This window comes from Myodes glareolus, chromosome 2, assembly GCF_982192425.1.
Source record: "Myodes glareolus chromosome 2, mMyoGla1.1, whole genome shotgun sequence".
Classification (NCBI taxonomy): Eukaryota; Metazoa; Chordata; class Mammalia; order Rodentia; family Cricetidae; genus Myodes; species Myodes glareolus.
In genome coordinates, this window is record NC_142027.1 from 115,661,089 (window position 1) to 115,682,054 (window position 20,966).

Consider the following 20,966-nt stretch of genomic DNA (forward strand, 5'->3'; position numbering starts at 1 on the left):
GGGAAAAACAGGTCAAGGAGAGCCTGCTCAGGCAGACGCAGTCATGGCCAAGGTCCCCTTTAAGTGGGACATCTGCCCAGGTCAGAAGCGGGTAGCTTTCATAGGACACTATATTCACCAGTTTACCGAGACATGGGTAATGAACTATACGTTCTATGACAACCCATTTTTTTTAAGTGGGCCATGAGCTATATATGTTGTGGCAATAAATTGAAAAGCAACATTAAGACTGGTAAGCGTGTAAGCGTGCTGCTGTGTAGCATGAGGACCTAAGATAGGACACCCATGACTCACATGTAAGTCTGAGCATGGTGGGGCACGCCGACCCCAGCCCTGAGAAGGTACAGGCACGAGGAAAGCTGATTGGACAATCAGTCTCACCAAATGAATGTGCTTCAGGTGCGGTGAAAGACTATGTGTGACTCAAGGACATTTGCTAAGGTGGGAAAGGCAAAGAAAGGGACACAGTAGATGATAAAGAGGGACAGACTGCCGAACAAAAGCCACAGGAGTCACAGAAGAAGTCAGACACCAAGCTTCTTTTTTACTTATTTCAACCCCACCGTGGTCCACACTCCCACGGTAGCCGTGTAAATTCAACATTCTGGGTTTTAAGTGGAACAAACCATGTTTGCAGCACTACCCCCCAATTCAATTCGTGTTAACCCTTTGTGTGGTGATTGTGAGAATTGAGTTTTCTGCTGACAATGACAGGGACCGGCCATGAGTAGTCCCAGAACACAGCTGTCACACTGACCCCCTTGGAAAAGGCAATTTTAAATAATAGATATGATTAAAACCATATAAAATCATTCTACTGTAGTATTAGTCGATATGTAAATTTTATTGGTATATATAAAGTATGGTTTAGAATAAATTAATTAATTAGCTGACTAATTAAGGATGTGGGGAATGATCAAGGAGAGACACTGAAGTTGACCTCAGACCTCCATATGCATGTGTACACACATACATAACCCATACTAACAAGTACATACATTATCTATATGCACAACACATATCATACACACACACCCACACACAGAGCAATTTGAATTCTTTCTTAATTAACTTTTTAAATTTACATCCTAGTTACAGTTTCCTCCTCCCTCCTCTCTCCACACCCTCCTCTGTTCCCACACCCCCAATCCACTCCTCCATTTGTATAGGGAAGGATAGGTTTCCCATGACTATCAGCAAAACATGGTCTATCAGGTTGCAGTAAAATTAAGCACCTCCTCATATATCAAGTCAGGGCAAGACAAGCCAGTATGGAGAGTGGGGTCCCAAAAGCCAGTAAAAGAGTTGGAACCAGTCTCCTGTTCCCACTACAAAGAGTCCCACAAGAGGGCCAAGCTACATATAACATATATGCAAAGTGCCTAGGTTAGTCCCATGCAAGCTCCCTGGTTGTTGGTTCAGTCTCTGGGAGCCCCTATGAGCCCAAGTTAGTTGATTCTATGAGTTTTCTTATGATGTCCTTGACCCCTCTGGCTCCCTCTTCTCCCTCTCTTCTGCGGGATTCCTCAGACTCTGTCTAATGTTTGGCAGTGGGTCTCTGTGTCTGCTTTCATCAGTTGCTGAATGAAGCCTCTTTGATGACAACTGGGCTAGGCACCAATCTGGCCACAGGAGACGGCCAGTTTAGGCTACATATCCGTATTGCTAGGAGTCTTAGCTGGGTTCATACCTGTAGATTCCTAGGAGATTAAATTCCTTTGTACCAGGTATTTACCTGATCTTGAATTTCCCTTCCTTTCCAGTAGCCCCAGTACTCTCCCCTCTGCCCCCGCAATCTGATCACTCCCATCCCCACCTGCCCTCAGTCCACCCATGAAATCTCTTCTATTTCCCCTTCCCAGAGAGATCCAGGCATCCTTCTGTGAACCCTCCCTGGTACCTAGTCTATTTGGGTCTGTGGACTGTAGCATAGTTATCTTTGCTTTACAGTTAATATCTACTTACGAGTGAGTACACACCATGTTTGTCTTTGTCTGGGTTACCTCACATTGCCGGTAGGAGTGCAAACTTGTACAGCCACTTTGGAAGTCAGTGTGGCAGCTTCTCATCAAACTCGGAATCAATCTACCACAAGACCCAGCTATACCATTCTTGGGCATATAACTAAAGGATGCTCAGTCATATCACAAGGACACTATGGCATGTTCAACTATGTTCATGGTAGTTTTCTTTATAATAGCCAGAACTTGGAAACAACATAGATGTACCTCAACTGAGAAACAGATAAAGGAATGTGGTACATTTACACAATCGAGTATTACTCAGCTGTTAAGAACAAGGACACCAGGAAATTTGAAGGCAAATGACTGGAATTTGAATCCTTCCAAAGTGCTGGAGAGTAGAGTTCTAAAATCAGTATGCACAAGTCTAATTCAAGAATATTTTCTCTCCAGGTTCTATCAATTTATTCCTTGTTTCTTCTGTCTGTGTCTGTCACCTTGTTTATGGCCACATTACCCAATCTAGGTCACAATCTTCACATGACCAGCCCACGTAATTTAAATCTCTTGAAAAAGTGTGATGGTTAGCTTTGAACCTTATTTGATTTAGAAGTGCCTAAGAGACTGGCAAAACACACTCCTGGGAGTGTCCAGGAGAATTTTTGACAGATGACTAGAGAGGGAAAGGCACATTCTGATTATGAGTGGCACCATCCCCTAAGCTGCAGGACTGGGTGGGATAAAATAGGGAGGCAGAAGCCGGTCAGCATAGACATTCTCCCTCTGAGGCCCGGATTCTGTCATGTCAGTCATTCTACCCTCCCACACCCTTTCCAGAAAGGCCTGAGTCCTCAGAGCCTGAATCCTTCCTTCTTTCGACTATCCTTCGAGAGAATTTGGTTGCTAAGTGACTTGGGAGAAGAGTGCAATCACATTTAAGGGCACCAAAACGCTCCTCTACCCAAGACTGTTCAATTTAGCTACATTTGCAAAGACTTTTTCCCAAATTAGTTACCATTTACAGGTTACAAGGATTGGATCCTGACGTCTTTGGGAGGCTGGGTTCAGCCCTCCATGACAGTCCTACAGTTCCTGCATCCTAAGATGTTGAGACTCCACGGTATGCTATGTAGAAACATCAACAGCATTCAGTTCAACTAAAATAAGGTGTTGATTTAGTCTTCTCATTACTGTGGTTAGACAAGCAACTTAAGAGAAGAGATGCTTACTTTGGCTTACAGATTAAGAAGGGACACAGCTGATCATGGCAGAGAAGGCGCAGCCACAGCAATATGAGGGGGTCGGCCATATCGCATCCATAGTCAGGAAACAGACTGGGCAGAAAATAGCACTTGTGTATAAAACTTTGTTTTTCTCCCATGACCTTCTTCTCCTGAGACTCTACCTTTTGAGGGTTCCACAGGCTCCCCAAACAGCACCTGCTGAGAACTAAATGTTCGAACATGCACACCTATGGGAAACTATCTTAGATAGTGTTCTGTTGCCTTAAGGAGACACCATGACTAAGCAACTTAAAAGAAAGGAAAACATTCAATTGAGGGCTTACTTATAGCTCCAGAGGTCTAGCCTATGCTCATCATGGTGGGAGCATGACAGGCAGGCATGCATGCTACGCTCAGGCTATTTAGCTGAGAGCTTACATCTGGCCAGCAAGTTTCCAGCATAGAAAGAAAGCAAAACCAGCCTAGTGTGGGCTTTTGAAAGTTTACAGTTCATCCCCAGTGATGTACCTCCTCCAACAATGGCACGCCTACTCCAACAAAGCCACGCCTCCTAATTCTGCTCCAACAGTTCCACTAACTGGGGACCAAGTATTCACGCATACGAGCCTAGGGGAGCTAGTCTCCTGCAAACCGCCGTGGCACATTTCACTTTCAAATCACAATCAAAGCTAGTATATAAATGATATAATAAATGCAAAAGCAGCCAGCAACAGGAGGGAGAGCCCAGTCGTGGCCTTACGGATGCGCAGAGGCCACCGTTGGAAGAAGTCCTTTCCCATCAGCACAGCAACTGCCTACACGCCCAGGAGAGAACACTGGTGATTGACAGTCTCGAGACATCTCCCCCTTAACCTGACCCATCCCATTCTTCGTACCAGTGTTCTGTTTTAGGGAAAACCCTGTTACTCTGAGGAAGACAGCCTCTCTGTCAAGACCGCTTTTGTCAGACAGCTATCACAACATTTAGAAAAGCCAAAGACAGAGCCTGGTGAAATACCACGAAGAATTCAGTAGCAGCCGTCACAGTCCTGTCTCTTTCCTTCCCATGACTGGAAGGGATATTTACAGTGGGGCATTGCTGGACAGCATTCTCCTCTGGATTGAAACACTCCCTGCAGGAGTTGGGCAGAGTGCTCAGGAGACTCAGGTCAAGCAAGCTTCACATGTCTGGGAAAGCTGAAACGTACAAGTTTATTTTTATTTTATTTTGATAGGTTTTGAGACAGCTCTGACTGTCGTGGAACTCACTTTGTATATCAGGCTGGCCTCAGACTCACAGAGATCCGCCTGCCTCTGCCTCCCGAGTGCTGGAATTAAAGGTGTGTGCCACCACCGTCCTCCCTACTCTTGGAAGATTCTTTAAGCTCCTCCCACTTAAGCCGTGGTGTCCTACTTTCCTCTCTAATATTGTAATAAAATGTCAGGACCAAAAGCCACACAAGGAGGAGAGGGTTTATACCGGATCTGTCCAACTGACTGCAAATTATAAGGAAAGGTTTGGAGTTGGAATATTTGTAAGCTGCCATTCGGCTTAGGGTGGGCTTTGCAGAGGTGTGGCTGTATTGAGCTGCCGTTCTCCATATGCCCGTTAATAGAGCAAGAGAACCCCATTGGCTCACCATGGTGGACTTCGGTGCAATCACTACTCCAGGATTCCATGGGTTCCCCTGTCTGGAATGAGACATATTGTATCTCCCCAGGTAAAGCCACATGCAACAGTCTGCTTTCATGTTGCTACAGCAGCAGAACAGAGCGGAAAACATAAAATATGTTCTGTGCCATAAAATGTGTCCAGTTACCTCATGCCCATGAGGCTCTGTGGACTCTTTGTTGAGTTGGTTGTACACATGCTCCAGAGACACAATCACACTGTGGCCTTTCAGGGCCCTGCCAAATCGGAAATATATCATCTCCACTCTCCAGTTATGTGAGACTCAGGATTCTCCACAAACCTATTTAGAATGAGTCTTTTCTCTGCTGGTTTTTTTTTTCCTTTCCAAGAGATTAATGGTTTGAATATGAAATGTCCCTCACAGACTCGTATGTTGAATGCTTGGTCCCTAGCTACTGGGCTATTTGGGAAGTGTCATGGTTGGCTTTAATGGTCAGTTTGTCATAGCCTAGAATCACTTGGGCAGAGATTCTCAATGAGAGACCATCTAGATTAGAGGGACCGTGGGAATACCTGTGGAAGATAGTCTTGTTAATTGACGGGATGATACAGCCCACCATGGGTGACACCATTTCCGAGGCATGGATGGGGTCCTAAAACGTCTGAATAAACAAACCACACTGAGCACATGCAAGCAAGGCTGTACCCATCCATTGTTCTCTGCTCTTGATGGTGGACGTGATATGACTGGTTCTGAATGCTTGCCTTAACTTCCTCCACAGAGATGGACTATCACCGGGAATTGTAAGATGAAACAAACCATTTCTCTCAGTTTCTTTTTTTCGGGATAATTTCTACAGCAACAAAAGTGAGACAGTGACCGACAACTTCTCTTCAGGGGGTGGAGACTTGACAGAGGGCACCAGCCACCAGGAGTGAGTCCTTGGGAGTGTATTATGCAGGGCACCCTCATGGCATGTCCTTTGTTGTCTGTCTGCCACAGCTCCTGCCATTTTCTCCCATAATGCTGTGCCTCACAACAGACCTAGAAATACGGACCCGAGTAACCATGGACCAAGTAGCCATGGTTCACTCCGAAACAGAGATAAAAAATAAATCTGCCCTCTTTCCAGGGGTTTCTGTCAGGCATTTTGTCATAGTTACTGGAAAAGTAACACAAGGGACGAGAGTTCCTTCAGCACGCTAGGATTCTATGAAGCAGAACTTAGGGGTTGTTTTTTGTTTGGTTGGTTTTGTGGTACCTAAAACCTCCTCTCATTTAAGGCCAAAAGGACCACAAGAGAACAACTTAAAAATTTGCTACATAATCCCAAGTCAGAGCTCTGCAGTTATATATATTTTCTCCCACTCTCTGTCCCCCTTTCACTAGCGGATGTGTATGAGTGTGTGTGTGTGTGTGTGTGTGTGTGTGTGTGTACGCGCACCCGTACTTCCTGACTGTAGACATTTGACCAGCTCTTTTAAGATCCTGATGTTACCTATCTGTGACAATGGACTTGGACCTGGAACTTTCTCCCCAAAGCTGCTTTTGTTGGGGTGTTTTATCACAGTAACAAGAAGAGAAATGAGACAGTCACACTTGAGAATCTAGCTCGGTGTTCTCCTGTCCCCTCTCTTTCTAAACTGTGTCCCCCAATACCATCTGGAAAAAGTCTGTAGGGATGGCGTGCATTCCTTCGTCTGTACGTCTCACGCAGAAAGAAACATGTCTACGGAACGTGTCTACGGAACGTGTCTACGGAGATAAACAACCCTGCCATCCGCTGTTGTTGTGTAACTCTGCATGAGGAGCTACGAAGAGGCATCTATTTATCCAAACTAGTGCACCAACCACAGACTACAGAAGCAATTCCACCCAAGTCTTGCTCGGTGAGCCCACGAAAATATTAGCATCCCTGGAGCTCCCTAGACAACTTGCAGGCAACTCCATTTAAAAAAAAACAAAAAACTTTCTCAACAATTCTCTGCTGGTTCTATAAGCTACAGGAGGGACCCTGTCAGCCTCGCAACTCTCTATACTTAGTCTGCTTCATTAAATCCCTCAGCCTTGTCGACAAGTTCCCTGGTTTTATGGGTACCTGCTCATGAGTTTCCTGGGTTCCACGCTGCCTCTTGCCCCTCCCACAGGGAATGTTCCAGAAAAGAGGAAGAGTCGGCGCCACCTGTTTTTGCATCTGGCCATCTTGCTATAGGGACAAGCAGGCAGGATAGCAAAGCCACCACCACTGTGCGGGCTGTCATCCCGGTGAAAGACGTTCCCTAACTCATCAGTACCTAGTAAGCGCCACAGACGATTAGGACATTGAGGGCACCTGCCCCCTGAAACACCCCTTACTTGACAAGCTCTGGTGGAGGAGTGCAAAGCTTCTAGACACTTTCCAAAATGATGTTGTGCTGAACCCTAACTCTCTGTCTCTGCAAGGTACGTTTGCCATGGCAACGCCAGCTAATGAATATGTATGCAAATGAGCAAGGAATTTATTCATCATTTGACAGTTGTTCTAGCTGCTTTGCTCTTTCCGAGACTTGGAGGGCTAAAGGGTGGGGCATTAGAAAAGTATGTGTTTGGTAAAACATTAGTTGAGTGTTTGTTTTCAGAGCTCATAGGGAGGAGGGCTATCAATCTTTCTTTTTTGTGTGTGATATATACATAAAGTGGATTTCTCTGCATTTGTTCTAATAAACAAAACCAAAAGGAATGGGACACAAACACTCTGGGTCCCTCAGGGAAAAAGAATGCAATGTGTGTATGACAAGCAAGAAGCCCAAATTTTGCTCTGCTCATTGTTTAAGGCTTAAGCAAGGCCTGAGAGACTCCCAAGCTGTCCTGAAAAAGACTAACAGTATGTGATTCCCCCTCCCTTGATTCCTCATTAAGTGGCCATGGATGTCCATGGCCAGACAAAAGCTGTAAACGACCAAAAACCAGAGCCCAGCATCCCAGAGAAAGGCTAAGAAAGGTGCCCTGGCTCTCTAAGTAAGGATACTGAAAAGGGGCTGAGAGTACAGCTCGGTTGGAGAGGCCTCACCTATCATGGGAAGGGGCAAGAACCTGGTTAAACTCCCAGCACTGGAAGAAAGGAAGGAGGGAGAGGAAGAGGGAGGGAGGAAATAAGTAACAAGGACAGAGCAGAGGGGGTCAGAGAGAAGGAAGAAAGAAGGGGGAAGGAAGGAGGAAACTGTGAAGGAAGACAGGCCTGTAATTCAATAGCAGCCTAGGGCTATGCTTAGAATGCTGCACACATCTCTGGTTTTGGACCATTTTCCCTGCCCCCTGGTCTGCCACCACGTGAAGAATGCCCGCCTTGTGTCCTCGCTGCCTAGAAATCCCACCAAGCATTCACCACTATGGCGGGTGGAATCCTCTGAAACTGTGAGTCAAAGCATCCCCCGCTCCCTTGCTTCTATTTTGTCAGAGCACTAAGACAAGTCACTAACACATATTCCAGATTTGATTGAATAGTCTGTGAGATTATAAAACTGGGGTCACAGAGTTAGAGACTCATATAAAACTCAAGGTACTAATTGGAGCACTTGCAGGACCTGACACTTGAAGTGGGGATTTCTAAACAGATCTGTATAATCAAGACCCCCAATCTCTGCAATGCTCTGTCGGACAGCTCTGTTGGATTGAGCACCAGGAAGAAGCTCCGGCACCACCAGCTTATGCGATTGCCTTGTGAGGTGGCAACTATTCCTATTGCCTACGAACAGTTTGACGGTCTCTAAGTTCATGGCTGGACTAGAATCACCACATCCCAGGAGGGCACATTCCCAGGAAGGACACAGAGTTGTAGGGTGGTGATGATACATATCAGTCTAAACTTCCAGAACGGGTGTCCATGTGGATTCCAAGGTGTTAACACAAGGAGGAGAGAGCATAGCATTATATAAAGTTTCTCACTAATGGGGTGCATATCCCAGAAATTCTATTGGCTTCAGTAGCTGGAAGGGAGTTACACGGTTCTGCTTAAACGCAACATGGCCAACTGTCATTAAGATTGAGGTAGCAGGCTGGGAAAATGTGACCATGAGAGCTCAGCCCCAAGTGGGGCATCTTCATTAACTTATCGCCATGGCTCGGGGAACATCACTGAAGAGAAGGCAGAAAGAATGTAAAAGCCAGAGGATCGGAGGAGGATCCCGAAATGCCGTCTTCTGTACCTGGTGTGGACATGGTATACTATTCCACTCATGAGCTCAGCACAGCTGTGATCACGATACAAGGTCAAGACTGTTAAAAAATTCTAAGAAAGGGCTGGGCATAGTCATGCACACCTTTAATCCTGGCACTTGGAGCAGAGACAGGCGGATCTCTTTGAGTTTGAGGCCAGCCTGGTGTATGTAGTAAGTTCCAGGACAGCCAGAGCTACATAGTGAGACCCTGTCTCAGGAAAAAAAAAAAAAAGTCCAGGAAAGGAGAAGAACTCTCAGAGTCACACCCTTCACTAAGGAGCTACTACTATCAGATAACGTCTATTGGGGGAGGAGACTCATTGCTTTTTGAGGGTGTAGCCACCCTCAAAATACCCGCGCTCCAGTGGCTGACTCCACACCCATGCACACACCTACAGCATGAATTGGACTAGGTGAAGACATGAAGTGGACTTGTTGGGAGAAAATCTAGGGGAGCTTGGAAGGATAAAAAGGGGTGTATATGATCATATTTAATTGTATACATGTGTGAAATGCTTAAAGGATAAAAATAAACATGCCCAAAGGATAAAAACTAAATATTAAAGTACCTAAGCTAAAATAAAGCTAACCATCACAGCAAGAAAAAAAAAGAGAAAAGATTGAGACAGCAGAACTTTCTGGATGTGGTGGCAAAGAAAGAATTGCTTAGGATTACGAGAGTATGAAGATCAAGGTCATCCATCACCATTACACACCCTAAGAAGGCCTAAGATCTTCTCCCTCATCAGGACTAAGCACCCCACTATCATCAGCTTTGGTACTCTATTTTCCTACTCATTGTTACGGTCTCAAAATGAAATGTGCCCCGTAGTCTCATGTTTTGACCCTTTGGTCCCAGCTAATGGTGTTGTTTGGGAAAGCTTGTGACCTTGGAAAGGTGGAGCACCCCTAAAAGAAGTGGGGATGAGCTATGAGTTTCGTAGCCTGCCGCCGGACGTCCTATGCCATCTGTGTTCTTAATCTGTGAAAATGTAACAGTCTGTGCCCATCCACCAATGTGGCCACCCATACCTCTTCCACCAACAAACAAACCAATTAAAACTGTGAACTGAAATAAATTATTTTCCTTCTAAGTTGCTTCTTCTCAGGTACTTGATTGGGTTCAGCAGTGAGAAAACTTCAGGAAAACTGTATGTTTCTGGAGATAATTTGAAGCAGATATTAGTAAACAAGATATCCATGTACTGATCTGAAATAATGACGTGTTCAGGGACTGAAGAAATGGTTTGGTGTTTAAGGTAATATATTGCTGCTGCAAAGGACCTGAATTCAGTTCCCGGTGCCAATATGGGTGACTCACAACTACCTGTAACTCCAGCTCCCAGGAATTGGACACCCTCTTCTGGCCTCCGTGGGCATTGGACTCATATGCACGTGAATATACTCATACACACGTCATTAAAAATAAATCTTTAAGTCAGATGTGGTGGCATATGTCTTTAATCTCAGCACTCAGGAGGCAGAGGTAGGCCAGTCTCTATGAATTCAAGACCTATTTGATCTACATAGCAAGTTCCAGGCCAACCAGGGCTGCATAATGAGACCCTGTCTAAAACCAAACCAAGTCAAACAAAAAAAGTAAAAAATCCTTAAAAAATAAACCTTTAAAAAAAAAGAAAAAGAAACTGTTCATGTACATATGCACATTTGTATGAACATGCGTGCTATCTTTAGGTTGGATTCAGACTCACCACAGTCTAAGTGACAGAATTACCACAATCTACCTGCTTCGGCATCCCTAGTGACATAATTACCAGTATACGCTACCACACATGGGAGTAGTGGATACTTTTAGTGAATAAGTAACTGTCCTAGCTTGCTTCTGTGTTGCTGTGATAAAATACTGATCAAAACTAACTTGGTGGGTGGCATGCTGCTGTCATCTTCCAGGTAATAGACATTCATGGAGGGAAGACAAGGCAGAAACTCCAGGCAGGAACCTGGAGGCAGGACCTGAAGCAGAGACCATCGAGGAGTGCGGCTTACTGGCTTGCTCAGCTACCTTCCTTTTGCAGCCAGGCCCACCCACCCAGGGACAGTGCCATAGTGGGTTGGAATCTCCTACACCAATTAGTAGTTATGACAATGTCTCACAGACAGGCCCAGACCTGAGGCCAGTCTGATGGAGGCTGTCCCTCTGTTGAGATTCCCCTCTCTCAGGGGCATGAAATTGATAGCTCTAACAGTAACTCCCAGAGGGTTTCTGTCAATTCACAGCTCCTTTTTCCCATGACCCAGCCATGGTTCTGTTTCTCATGATCTCAGCGGTTTGCCTCAAAATTGACCCCAGAGTGAATTTGCCCACCATAAAAGTAAGCAAGTTTGCGTATGAGGGATATCGGATAAATGACTTTAAATTGAACAGAACTAAAGGAAATTTGCCACTTGGGCAGCGGTGAACCTAAAACAAGAGAGAACACATAAACAAACAAAGCCTCCGAACACATCAAGAGACAAAATAAATTCTCAGACTCCTATCGTGTTGTGAGAATGGCATAGAATTAGAATTTAAAGGGACCGTATATAAGTCAGGGAGGAGGAAGACAAATTCTGTGTTGGACTCAAAAGGCAAACTTAGAGCTGGAGAGAAGGCTCAGTGGAAAAGTGGAATTGATGTGCAAGCACCGGGACCCGAGTTTGAATCCCCAGAACCCACATAAAACGTAAGGCATAGGAGTGTGTGACTTTAACCCCAGTCTTGGGAGAGGAGATGGAGACGGTTGGATCCCAAGAGCTCACCGGCTGACCAGCCTCGCTGAAACAGTGAGTTCCCAGTTTGGTGACAACTATGTCTTAAGTCACGCTGTAGCCAGCATCCTGTGCTGGCGTCCACATGCATGCACACGGACACAGGAACTCACAGATGCACGTGCATATATGACACACACACGCACACACATACACAGCCTGCACCCCACATTCTCCTTTGTAAAGCAAATCTTTGTTCTCTAACCACAGGAGAAGGAAGGGCCGTTTGGAAGAGAGGGTCACACTGAAAATGTCAGCGAGTGGGGAAAGGGCATGGGCTGCTGCTGGATCTATTCTTTCAGAAAACTTCCCTCCAGGTGACCAACTTGTCCTGTTGAAACTGTTAGACATGTAGACAGTGGTCAAAAGGATCCCTTAAGTCTTGAAAATACCACGACCTTATACCCCCAGCAGAATCTGCAGGAGCCATAGCAGCAGTTATGAGGACTGAGATGCTCCAGAAGTGAATGAGGACACTGCAGCGTCCACGGGGACTCAAAGCAGCATTCTCCACACACACCACTGTGAGATCATTCAGCTCTGTTGAAGTGATGATGGAGCCAAGCACCTTGTGTGTACTAAGCAAGCACTCTAACATCAGCCCTCTTTTTACTTCCCGTTTGCTACCGTTGCTTGGGCTGATCTTGAACATGTGGTGTTCCTGCCCCAGCCCCCTGAGTAGCTAGGAGGACAAGCTGAGGTCGTTTTCAACACGACTGTTCTGTCAGTTCTTCAAGGACAGGTCACCAGGGTGGCATCACTATTTGCACTGCTGCAACCAGACCCTTGACAGAGCCACCTTGAGAAGGATTTGTTTGAGCTCGCGGTTTGAGGGCAGACAGTCCATCACGGCTGGGTAGGCAGGGCAGGAAGAGCGGGAGTCTGCCTGCATCTAGCTGGATCGGGAAGCAAAGAGAGAGATGAAGGCTTGGGTTCAGCTGATTTTATCCTTTCTGCCTCTTTTTATTCTGTTCTGGATGCCAGTCCAGGGGACAAGGCCACCCACCTTCCACATTCAGAGTCGGGGTGGCCGGAGGGTTATCTCCCCATCAACTAAATCTCCCTGGAAGCACCGCTGTAAATACAGATGAACAGGTGTCTCCTCAATGTAGGAGGCATTCCTTTCTGTATGTGTATATGCATATACATCTGTGTGAAGATACACACAGGCATGCAGGTGCATGTATGTATATATTTGGGTGGCGGCCAGAAGATAATCTCCAATGTTGTTCTGCAGGAAGCCATCCACATTGACTTTTTGTTGTTGGGGAGGTGTGCGTGTGTGTGTGTGTGTGTGTGTGTGTGTGTGTGTATGTGTGTGTGTGTTACCATCTGTTCCTCTATCTGTCTGTTTTGAGACAGGGTCTCTCACTTTTACCAAAACTTACCAATCTGACTAGGTTAGTTGGCCATGGGACCCTAGGAATCCACCTGTCTCTATCCCCACCGTATTCCTATTACAAGTGCATGCTACCGTGCCCGGCTTTTTAATATGGCTTCCGAGGATCAGACCATTGCCCTCATGCTTGTGAAGCAGGCACCTCACTGACTGAGCCACCTCCCCATATACCCCTAGGCATTTTTTTAAAAAAAAAAAATGCAATCAACTTGACAATCAAAATAATCCATCACAAGGTGAAAATGAGGGGTTGAGTCCAAGGTCCAAGAAAGAACGTTTTCCAGTAAAAGGCCAAAGAAAGCCCTGGGCAGTGAACAGAAGCCTTGAGTTTTTAATTATGAATAATAGTTTAGAACATTCAAGGCACGTGCACACATGTGCATGCGCACAAACGCACACCGGTCAGTCTCAGTACTGACAGCCAGCGGGCTACAGACCAGGAGAGTAATTCCAGACCCTCCTGCCAGTCTTCCATTCCACCCCCTGGGACCGTCTGGCTGAGCCTCTGTGGAAGACATCCAACAAGTTTCTCTGTCCAAAGAGGCTACTGTTCGGCAGCAGCCAGAAAGGCACCCTGCTGCCTGGGAGCCCCTGATGGGAACCAGATGTGCAGATCTGGCATGCACAGACTAGCTCAGTCAGCTCCAGCGAGGCCTCCTGCTCAAGGCATGACCTCACTGTCGGGCAAATCAGGAGGCACCCCAGAAAGAGATGGTGTCTGGGGGGGAGGGTGCAGATTTGTTCTTAATCATGTCCACATTCTCCCGTCTCAGACACCAGGGTCTAGAGCTGGAGAGATGTGGTCATCTTACACTACGAAACCCAGACACTCACTTTTGTCTTTGTGTGTGTGCGTGTGTGTGTGTGTGTGTGTGTGTGTGTGTGTTCATCCAGAGGACAACCTCAGCTGCTGCTCAAACACCATCCATCTTATGTTCTCTTTGTTTTTTGTTTTTTGTTTTTAAAGCAGGATCTCTTGTTGGACTCATCCATGTAGGCTAGGCTGACAGGCCGGTGAGCCCCAGGGACCCACCTTTCTCTGTGTCCCCACTGTCATCAGGTTGTTGGGTTTTTAAAATGGGTTCTTGGGATTGAACCCGAGTGCTCATGCTTACCTGATAATCACTTTTCCTTCCCGACCTCTCATCCCAGCTCCTTTCAAGTTACAATTATCAACTAGAATATGAGCAATTAATAAAGCAGGACCCATTAGTGTTTATAGTTTAGGCACATGCACGGAATGACACCACTATCTCCCCAGCCCTTTTTACTTTACTTATTTTTTATATGTCTTTTGGCATCGCCCCCCGTAAAAATACCGGCCATTGCACATGCTCCACCTCGAAGAGGAACTTAATTAGAGTCAACCTGGGACCAAATTGCCATGTTGGATACTCGGGTCTAAAAGTCAGGAAGGAAGAATATAAAACTACGTTCTAATTTCTTAAAAGCAGATTGGCTCAAAGGGCCTCATTAAGAGTACAGTCAATCCATCCATCTCCCAAACTTGGTAGCCCTAAAACTTCCTGTCCCAGCCTTAGTAATAAAATGCCTAAAGACACGCATTTCCCCCTCTAACGGGGCATTTTTTTTTAACTTTACTCTTTTCACAGTTAGTCATTATTGTCATATAATTAGCAGCACAATTTTCAGCAAAAAAAAAAATGAATCTTTAAGAAAACCTGTGCCTTAAAAAATAATCAATGTAGTGACTTGAACAACATCCAGCTAACAATATAGGCCAACAATCCCACAGCAGCACTGATTGAACTGTGGGAGAGAGAAAGAGGACTTGAAGGAAGGAGGGGACAGGTCAGAGACTGTCTGGGAGGAACGGGCGGGAGAACGTGGCATGCATGCATATTGTTTGTATGTATGGCATTGCGAAGAAACAAATAAGATACTCTATTAAAGTGATAGTAAGGGAAATAAGGGGAGAGAGCGATGCCTTGGTAGCTAAGAGAACTTGGTGCTCTTGCAGAGGGCCTGGGGTTCAATTTCCAGCACCCACATGGTGGGTCACACCCACCTGGAACTCCACACCTCTAGTGGGTTGGACACCTTTTTTTGAGCCCCATGGGTACAAGCACACACACACACACACACATACACACACACATACATACATACATAAAATGAAATTAACCTTTAATAGTAAATCAAATGGCACACATTTGGAAGAGTAATGCAGGAAGACGGAAAGTTCTAGAACATCTTGGGCTACAGAGTGAGCTCCAGGATTCACAGGACAGCCTGAGGTTTTGAGGAAGACTGCCTCCGAAAGTACCAGAGCCCAAAATTAAATCAAGTCAAAAGCATTTTGACTTGGCAGGAGTCCATGAACGGGTTAAATAAGCCTCTGGTTCAGTAAACTGGAGGAATCCCTCTAAATATCTGCTTCAATGTTCTGTCTGCAGAAGTCATGTGACTGGGGCAAAGTGCGAGAAAACTGGTGTAAATCGAGAATATTTTACACAGCAGATAGAGCAAATGCCTGAGCAATTTGGGATCCTGTAGGGCAGCATGTCTTCCTGAGCTCCCCAAAGAGTGTCCCACACAGGGTCCTATGGGGCTCCAACCCATATGTAATCCAAACAGAAAATACTCTGTGGACTGGAAGCTAGCAGTTAAGGGGCCAATGCTGCATTAACTGCTCTAGAATCATCTAGGAGACACACTGCTGAGCATATCTAAGAGGGAGTTTCTAGATTCGGTTAACTGAGGCAGCAAGACATATCCTAAATGTAGGTGGCACTGTCCCATAGGCTGGGATCCTGGACTGAAAGAAAAGGAAGAGGTGAGCCGAGCACCAGCATCCATCTCCCTCTGCTTCCTGATTGTGGATGCCACGTGACCAGTTCCCTCATACTTCCTTCACCACGCTTTCCCCACCAGGGTGGACTGTGAGGCAAAATCAAAATAAACCTTTCATTCCTTCAGTTGCTTTAGTCAGGTACTTAATTATATCAATAATTCATATGTGCACACACAAACACACACACTACTTTCCAAATTGCAATTTCCACAATACTGGGGCAAAGATCTTACCTCAAAGCAAAATTTAAAAAACAATGAAAAACCAATAAAATCATCTTAATTTCATAAACAGAGGTATCGGATGAAGTGTTTACCAAGGCAGAGTATGTTGGTGTATCTCTATAATCCGAGCACTTAAGAGGGTGAAGTAGCAGAATGGCCCTGAGGTCAAGATTAGCTTGGACTCATAGCAAGAGTTTGCTAACAAAAAGACCCCTCCCAGTGTATTTTTTAAAGATTTAATTATGTGTATGTGTTTGTGTCTGTATGGAGACAGGTGGGCATGAGTTACAGGTGATGGGCTGTCCAATGTGGGTGCTGGGAACTAAACTCAGGTCCTCGGCAAGAGCAGCAAGCATTCCTAACAGCTGAGCCATCTCTCTAGCTCCAGGACTCCTAAAACTAAAAAAACAGCAGCACCTTCTGAGATCTATAAACAGCGATACCCATTAACTTTTTCCTAAGGCAGGCTCATGGGTGTGTCATCTGGAATCCCATGATTCCAGAGGTTGAGGCATAAGGGGATATCCTGAACCTGAGGCCAGTGGAGATACAACCTTGCAAGGCCCCGTCTCCAGAGGAAAACAAAAATTCAAACAAAATAAAAAGCATTCAGTAGGAAACTGTCCTTCAGTGTCCCTTTGAGAAGAGGATGGGAGCAAATAGTTTCGCTGGAGGCTTTTAGCCCCAGCAATTTCAGGACTGAGGCTACAAGAGACAGCGACATCGCATCGGGCCTGCAGAGACCCAGTGAGTCATCATCTATCAGAGACTGTTTAGACAATGCGTGCTCCTGATCCGGCAGCTCCGTGCCGAACCAGAGAGAAGACAAGCAGCGTCCGCAGCTGCACCTCATTCACCATATGGGTCTCCATTGTCGCTGTCCTCCTAACACGTCATGCAGGGGACAGGAGAAAGGCAAACAAAACCCGCAAGTAGTCCCCTACCGGATTGTTCTGGTTCCCTGCATGTCGCTGTGATTCAAAACAGAAACAACCCACTCTGATCAAAAGCAGGTTAGGGAAGGAAACTGTTTGTTTCATCTTACACCATCAGGTCACGGTCCCCCACTGAGGGAAGTAGGGGAGGGAGCTCAAAGCAGGAATGTGAAGGCAGGTGCGTGGGTTAGGGACTTGTCGTCCGATGTGATGAGACACTGTGAACAAAAGTGACCTTTGGAAGAGTTTGTTTGGGCTTACGGTTCAAAGGGATAGGATCCCATCATGGTGGGAAGACACGGAGACAGACAGACCTAGTACGGGAGCAGGAAGCTGATTGAGCAGATCTTGAACCACAAACAGGAAGTAGAACAAACTGGAAGTGGGGCAAGGCTACAAGCTTTTTCAAAGCACATCCCCAGTGATGACTTCTTCCAGCAAGGCTCCACCTTCAAATGGTTCTATAACCACCTCAAACAACACCACCTACTGGAGACCAAGCGTTCAAATACATAAGCCTATGGGGACCATTTCTCATTCAAAGCGCCACAACTAGCCAGCTTACGATTCCACAAAGCAAACTGTAACTCTGCCGTCACCTTTCCTCAGCCTCCAAAGAGCTGGGATGACAGACTGGTTTCCACAGGCTTGGCTGGAACAGTTGTCTTTTTAATCTGGCTTACTGTGCTTTCTGTAGTTGCTTCCTCCTCACGGAAACACTTTCTGGAGCAAGGCTCTTAAGACCCAGGAAGTGAATAAAACTTGCAAGTCTCGTGAAGTTCCTGAAACTCAACAAGATTTACAAGGCACCTCCCCAACATTATATAAGCAGTAACAACTGCTGGAGAAAGGAGAATCTCCTGACAGTTTTATTGCCTACAAGTTGTGGTAAGAGCTACGCTCCATGGGTGCTTGGGGAGTGGGAGGCAGTTTGGTCAATAAAGTACATGCCTTGCAAGCATGATGTTAGTATAGATCGCCAGGATGAAAGCCTGAAAAAAATAAAGCCACACATAGAAGCATAGTTTTGTAATCCCAGCACTGAAGGAGTGGAAACAGGAGTGCCCCATGGAGAATGGTCACCTGTTATGAATCCTGAGTCCTAATGAAAGACACTGTCTCAAAAATTAAGGTGGGTGGTGCCTAAAGAATGATACTCAGGATTGACCTCTGACCTCTACATATACATGTTCAAATGTGTTTACATACCCATATGTGCAAACTCATGTATACACACAGGCAAACACACATAAGCTGCTCTTAAAATGGGAGTTAGGGGGCACAGAGGTGGGTCAGTGGTTAAGTGCTTGCCACCCAAGCATGAACACCACAATTGTAATGTGGTCTTCGGGACCCACGTAAAACCTGCATGGGTGTTGTGGCCTGTCACTCTAGACTCAGAAGGTAAGCATAGGATTCCCACAGCACGTGGCTTGCTAGATTAGGTATATTGGGAGCTCTGGGTTTGAACAAGGTAGAAGAACAATCAAAGATGATTCTGAACATCGTGCTGAAGCCAACACACATGTCCACACACATGTGCTCATACACACATGCACACAAGCATACACATACATGCACATCATATGGAAATGTAAGACTTATATTATTTATGACTCTGTGTGTGTGTTTGTGTGTGTGTGTGTGTGTGTGTGTGCGCGCGCGCATGTGTGTGTAGCTTCTGACAGAGGCCAGAGATGTCAGATCCTCTTGGAGCAGGGCTGAAAGATGATGGTGAGTCATCCAACATGGGTACTATAAACAGAATCTTAATGAAAGAACATATGTTCTTAGCCACTGAGCTCTCTACCCTTAAAAATAAGAAAACGAATAAAATAAAATGGGAGGGACCAACCATCTATCTATTTCTATCTATTCCTATAACTGTCCCAATACTGTCCCCGATCACACGGTCCTGTGCACAAACCCAGGTCAAGTTCAAGCTTCCATTCCTAACGTGTAAACTGAGCGGGGACTTGAGTGGGAGACTGTATGCACCCCAGACCCAGGGAGTGAGGCGGGAGGCGCAGCCTGGCGGTACTAAGCAGGTCTCACCGTCCATGTCCAACCGCTGCATGATGATGGCCAGCTCCACCTCACTCGGCATGTACCCCAGGGAGCGCATGGCCATACCCAGCTCCTGCTTGGAAATGAAGCCGTTCCCATCTCTGTCCAGAACACGAAAGGCTTCTCGGATTTCTGCAAGGAAACAGCAGAGAAAGTTCACCAGTCACGTGGCCACTTCATTGCCATCAAACCATGAGCGACTAACAGTAGCATCTTGCTGTACCAGTAGGAGGCTCGCTGCCTTCCTTGTTGCCGTGACTGGACACATGATAAAAAACGATTTCAGAAAGAACGAGGGTGGCAATGAGGCTCAGTTGACAGAGTGCTGGCCTGACATGCATGGAGCCACAGGGTTCCAACCCCAGCACTGTGTAGAGTGGGCATCATGATGCTCAGTAGGAACCTCAACCCTCAGAAGGAAGGGTGGAAGCAGAAGGACCAGATGTTCAAGGATATCCTCGGCTTCTGTATTGCTGTGGCAAGACAGAGGCCAGATTGAGTCACATATAATTCTGTCTCAAAATAATAGATAGACAAATGGAAAAATAAGGTGCGGAAATAATTGAGGAAGAACCCCAAAGTCGATCTCTAACCTGTAAATCTCTGACGTCACACACACACACACACACACACACACACACACACACACACACACAAATAATTGTAAAACAAAACTGAAAAGAAAGAGGGGGGAAGAAAGGAAGGTCCAGGAAAATAAAGGAGGAAAAGAGGAATGGGAGAGAAAAAGAAAAGCAAGAGGCAGACCGCCCTAAATACCTGCACACGGTGCTGTAGGCACAGTCAGGTGGGGACCCCAGCAGAAAATTGCCTTGATAAAGGGAGAGACAGTGTGAGCTTTGCAGCAATGACAGGGTCGGGGGGGGGGGGTATGTGATAGTCCCCCTGCTGCTGCTGGTGGTGGCACGCAGCGTTTAATAACCTCAGAGGACAAGAGGTGAGACCCCCACTGTTTCCATTTGGTCCCTCTAATCTGCAGTTGTTTTATAAACAGCCGCAGCTCAGCACCAATGTCACAGAGCTTCATGACAACTTTAATCACTTTCTCCGTGGTCTGGAAAAGAACTCGGCTCTGCTATCCCTATGGCTCCCTTCGCGAGGCAGGAGGTCTCCTGCTCTTTACTCTGGGTTCTACCTACTCCCCATCCCCACCGCCCCCGGAGCCTCCAACGCTGGCAGTCTTGGATTAAGTGAACATTTCTCATCATGTCCCTCTTTGTGAGGCATGAGAAATTTGAGATCAGAGTTTAAAGAAAAGAAGTCCATCCCGGGTATCAAAAGAACGTTGGGATCTGCAGCTGTTTGGAGTTGCTCCAGAAAAAAAAAAAATCCAACGTAGGGCGGCTGCAGGGAAGGCTCAGTGGTAAGAGAACTGGCTGCACAGACATGGGCACCGGAGTCCATAATATTTGTCTTTCTCAGGCCCGCTTATTTCAGTTAACTTAACCTTCAGCTTCCTTGCAAACACATAACTCGATTCTTCATTAAGGCAGCGTAACACCCTGTTGTGTATAGGTACTGCGCTTCCTTCATCATTTGTAGAAGTGCACAGAGACTGGGCCAGCGTTCCAGCTACTGTGCCTCGTGCAACCATCATCACGAGTGTTCACATTTAAATGTGGTATACAGGCTTCGATTTCCATTCCTTTGGGCAAATACCCAGGAGGAATAATGCTAGATCATAAGGGAAGTTATGAAGAAGTGGGGTGGGAGGAATGTGTGCGC

The 20,966-nt window shown here is 46.1% G+C and overlaps 1 protein-coding gene across 13 annotated transcripts in view; it reads right to left on the reverse strand.

The window, feature by feature from the left end:
- Caln1 (calneuron 1) overlaps positions 1–20,966 on the reverse strand; it is a 474,585-nt gene that overhangs the window by 207,889 nt on the left and 245,730 nt on the right. For all 13 annotated transcript variants that reach the window (XM_085681960.2, XM_085681948.2, XM_085681927.2 and 10 more), the window contains one exon: positions 19,212–19,355. In XM_085681960.2, coding sequence (XP_085538086.1) covers positions 19,212–19,355 — 144 coding nt within the window. The remainder of the gene's footprint in view (positions 1–19,211; positions 19,356–20,966) is intronic.